The sequence below is a fragment of the Chrysochloris asiatica genome, unplaced genomic scaffold (assembly GCF_000296735.1).
Source record: "Chrysochloris asiatica unplaced genomic scaffold, ChrAsi1.0 scaffold00229, whole genome shotgun sequence".
NCBI lineage: Eukaryota > Metazoa > Chordata > Mammalia > Afrosoricida > Chrysochloridae > Chrysochloris > Chrysochloris asiatica.
The window spans coordinates 1,707,747-1,711,472 of NW_006408747.1; the positions used below are offsets into that span (position 1 = coordinate 1,707,747).

At 37.1% G+C, this 3,726-nt stretch overlaps 1 protein-coding gene across 1 annotated transcript in view; it reads left to right on the forward strand.

Moving 5' to 3' along the window:
• The first annotated feature begins 225 nt into the window (after positions 1-225).
• LOC102821755 (UPF0462 protein C4orf33 homolog) overlaps positions 226-3,726 on the forward strand; it is a 68,706-nt gene continuing 65,205 nt past the window's right edge. Inside the window, exon 1 of the mRNA XM_006873208.1 lies at positions 226-285. Coding sequence (XP_006873270.1) covers positions 226-285 — 60 coding nt within the window. The remainder of the gene's footprint in view (positions 286-3,726) is intronic.

Sequence of the window (3,726 nt, forward strand, 5' to 3'; positions counted from 1 at the left end):
TGTAAGAGGGGCCCATAATTCAACAGGCTATAATGTGGAGAAATACAATTGTGGATTAAATGAAATGACCCATATCAGATGCTGCCACATATGTTAGTAGTCTTGCTGAGCCACCATCCCCTTTCTAATGATTTCTGGTACTTTATGGTGTTAATTGTTTTTGCCAATTTAATAATTGCAGGGGATGCCTTGGTCCTGTGATTTCTGAGACATCTAAACAATACAATGGTTTTAGTAATTGCTCAATTATTTGACACCTTTATCTTGATCATAAGAATACTCGGGGTATGTAAACCACCTTCTGCCTCCTGTTTTCCCAGATAGGGCTTCCAGATGTCACCATCTTCTTTGTCTCACCCTCCTCTCTATATCATTTGTTCCCACACACAGCAGAAGGTAAAAACGTAACTTACTCCCACTTGAAACAGGAGGATAGTTAGAAGAAAGAAATCACCATACAATTCTATTACACTCAAATTTGCTTTGGGGTCAAGGCAGGGTTTTTAGGAAACAAACTTTTTGTCTGCTTTCAATAAAAAAAATTAAAACCATGGATTTTTAAAGTATTCATGATGAGTTTATACTTTACTTTCCCCCTATGATCATAACATATATAATAGCTTTGACAGATCTTAACTTAGATTACCACGAAACATTGTTTATTGCTTCACTTCAATAGGGCAAGGAGAACATCTTTCTGCATATGGGAACTTTCTTTCCATTTCTATGTAACCCACATTTAACTTCTAAAACATTAATTATATCTGCAGTGAGGCAAACAGAAAGTGTTAGAAGGGCAGTCAGACCTCATGTATTAGGGATAAGCTGGTAGTCTTTGAGAGTACAGAGAATGCACAGTTGTGCTGTGTGTTGCTTAATTGTTTTCATTAATGTCTTTGAGGCAGCTCTAACAATGCAGAGGAGCTGATTCTGTCTCCTTTAAGCTTTATCTCTTACTCCCTTTAACTGACCCCCATTATTGCAAAAGTATTTTGACTGATAATTCCAATTGATTAGGTCAATTTCAGTGACTCTGAATTACATCTCTTGGAACTTATAATAGCACGACAGTCGTATGCCAAATAGCTGACAAGGAAAAGAATTATAAATAGCTACCCAACAATTTGGTGTGGCGCTCTGGGTTAATGCGCCAGACTGCGAAGTTGTTTGAACTCAAGATCGGCAGTTCCGGTGGTTCAAGCTCACCAGCTGCTCCTTGAAAACCCTCTACAGGGTCATTATGGGTCGGAACTGACTCTACGGCACTTAACAACAACAACCCAACAATTTGGAGACCTGGTGTGGCGCTGTGGGTTAATGCGCTGGACTGCAAAGTCGGTTTGAACCATAAGGTTGGTTGTTCAAACGCACCAGTCTTTCTTTTCTCGGACCAGTCTCTTCTAGGAAACCCTACACAGGGTTGCTATGGGTAGGAATCGACTCGACAGCACTTCACAACAACAACAACAACCCAACAATCGTATACCTATGTATACTATAACAAATCAATTTCAATTTATTGTGTGTAAAGATATACCTGTATATATGGAACAGATGTCTTTGTTAAAACATACAAATATGCAGATGAATTAAGGTAACTTTGGAATCTCTTTCAAGTAAACACTACCTATCTGCTAAAATTAATTAAAAAAAATAATTTCTATATACTTATAATTTAAAACTTAGAAGCTGGACTCTTACTATTTCCCTGAAATGACATTTAGAAACATTTTATCATGGTATTTTTCTAGAACATTGTTTCTTACTGCTTTTTGCCACTAGATGGAAGAAGCAGGTTAACAAAATGATGTTTTTGGTGCTTTACTCAACTCTGCCCAGAAACAACCACAAAACTGTGTTTAAAATAATGACAGTCTCAGCGTTCTTCTATTTATCTATTTTTATTACAATATTTGTTTTATATGAATCTTGTATTAGGAACTGTATGTTTCATAGAAATTAATTTTCTTTCTTTTTTTTTCTTTTAAAGTATTTTCTCAAGTAACCAAGAAAAAATACAAGTGCTGACTGAAAGACAAGAGGTAGGAATGAAAAAATAGATATTGGTAACAGGTATGCTACACATTATTGTCCAAGGAAGTCCTATATCCATATACATTTCAAATCTCCTTCATTCAATTGCTTCTTCATGCCACAAATATTTACTGAAGTATCTGAGATACAAAAGGATGACTTGCATATAATTCCTTTATAAAGAGTTTCACATTCTAGACGAGAGTTAAACATGAGTTAAACCATAAACTTTTATTCATATTTTTATGATAAGGTAAAATCAATAAGTATTAAAAATATGACTGAAGTATTTTGGATTTACAGGATGGGTGGGGAGATAGGGTTTGTGGTGGAGTACCACTTTCTTCTGAGGTGATCCGAGATGGCTTCGTGAAGAAACTGTAATTAAAATAGGTTCATTCAGAGAATGGCATTCTACTTCTAGGGGCACAACAAGCAAAAACACAGATACAGGAAATAACAATATGAGAAAATGTCTAAAGATGAAAGGATAGTAAAATTTTAAAGGCAGCTTAAAAGTTCAAATAGATAGGATAATCTAATTTGCATTTTTAAAACAGATATTGTTCTTGTTAAGTGTAATTGAATTGGTTCTGACTCATAGAGACCCTGTCTGTGTAGGGTTTCCAAGGAGAGGCTGATGGATTTGAACCTTGTGGTTATCAGTTCAGTGCTTATCCTACAGCACCATACCAGGAAGGACTCTCTCCAAGCTAAATCACCATGTAGGGAAGAAACTATCACTGCCATGGAGTCAACTTTAACTTATAGTGACCTAGGAGGACAAAGTAAAACTGCTCTATAGGGTTTCCAAGGCTGTAGATTTATAAGGAAGCAAACTGATGTCTTTCTGCAGTGAAGTGGCAGGTAAGTTCATTAATTTTCCAGTTAGCATCTAGTGTTTGAACACCTGTGACACCAGGGCTCCTATGTAGGGAATCCTGAGCTTGAAAATGAAATTGCTGCAAAGCAAAATAAACTAGATATGGAAATGCTATCAGCCATCTGATGTTTGTTGTTGTTAGGTACCATTGAGTTGGTACTGACTCATAGTGACCCTATGCACAACAGAACAAAACACTGCCTGATCCTGGGCCAACCTCACAACTGTTGCCACATTTGAGCCCATTGATGCTGCCACTTTGCCAATCCATCTTGCGGGGTGTCTTCCTTTTTTTCTCTGACCCTCCATCTTACCAAACATGATATCCTTCTCCAGCAATTGTTCCCTTCTGACAATATGTCTGAAGTATGAGAGAGCAAAGTTTGGCTATCTTAGTCTCCAAGAAGCACTCTGGCTGCACTTCTTCCAACACAGATCTGTTGTTTTTTTTGGCAGCTTATGGCACTTTCAATATTCTCCCCCAACACCATAACTCAAAAGCATCAATTCTTTTGCAGTCTTCCTTATTCACTGTCTAGCTTTCTCATGTATATGAGGTTATTGAAAATACCATGACTTGGATCAGGCACACCTTAGTCCTCAAGCTGACATCTTTGCTCTTCAACACTTCAAGAGGTCTTGTGTAGCAGATTTGGCTGATGTAATATGTCATTTGATTTCTTGACTGCTGTTTCCATGAGTGTTGATGGTTGATCCAAGAAGAATGAAGTCTTTGACAATCTCAATCTTTTCTCTGTTGATAAGAATGTTGTTTACTGGTCCAGTGGTGAGGATTTTTGTTATCTTTA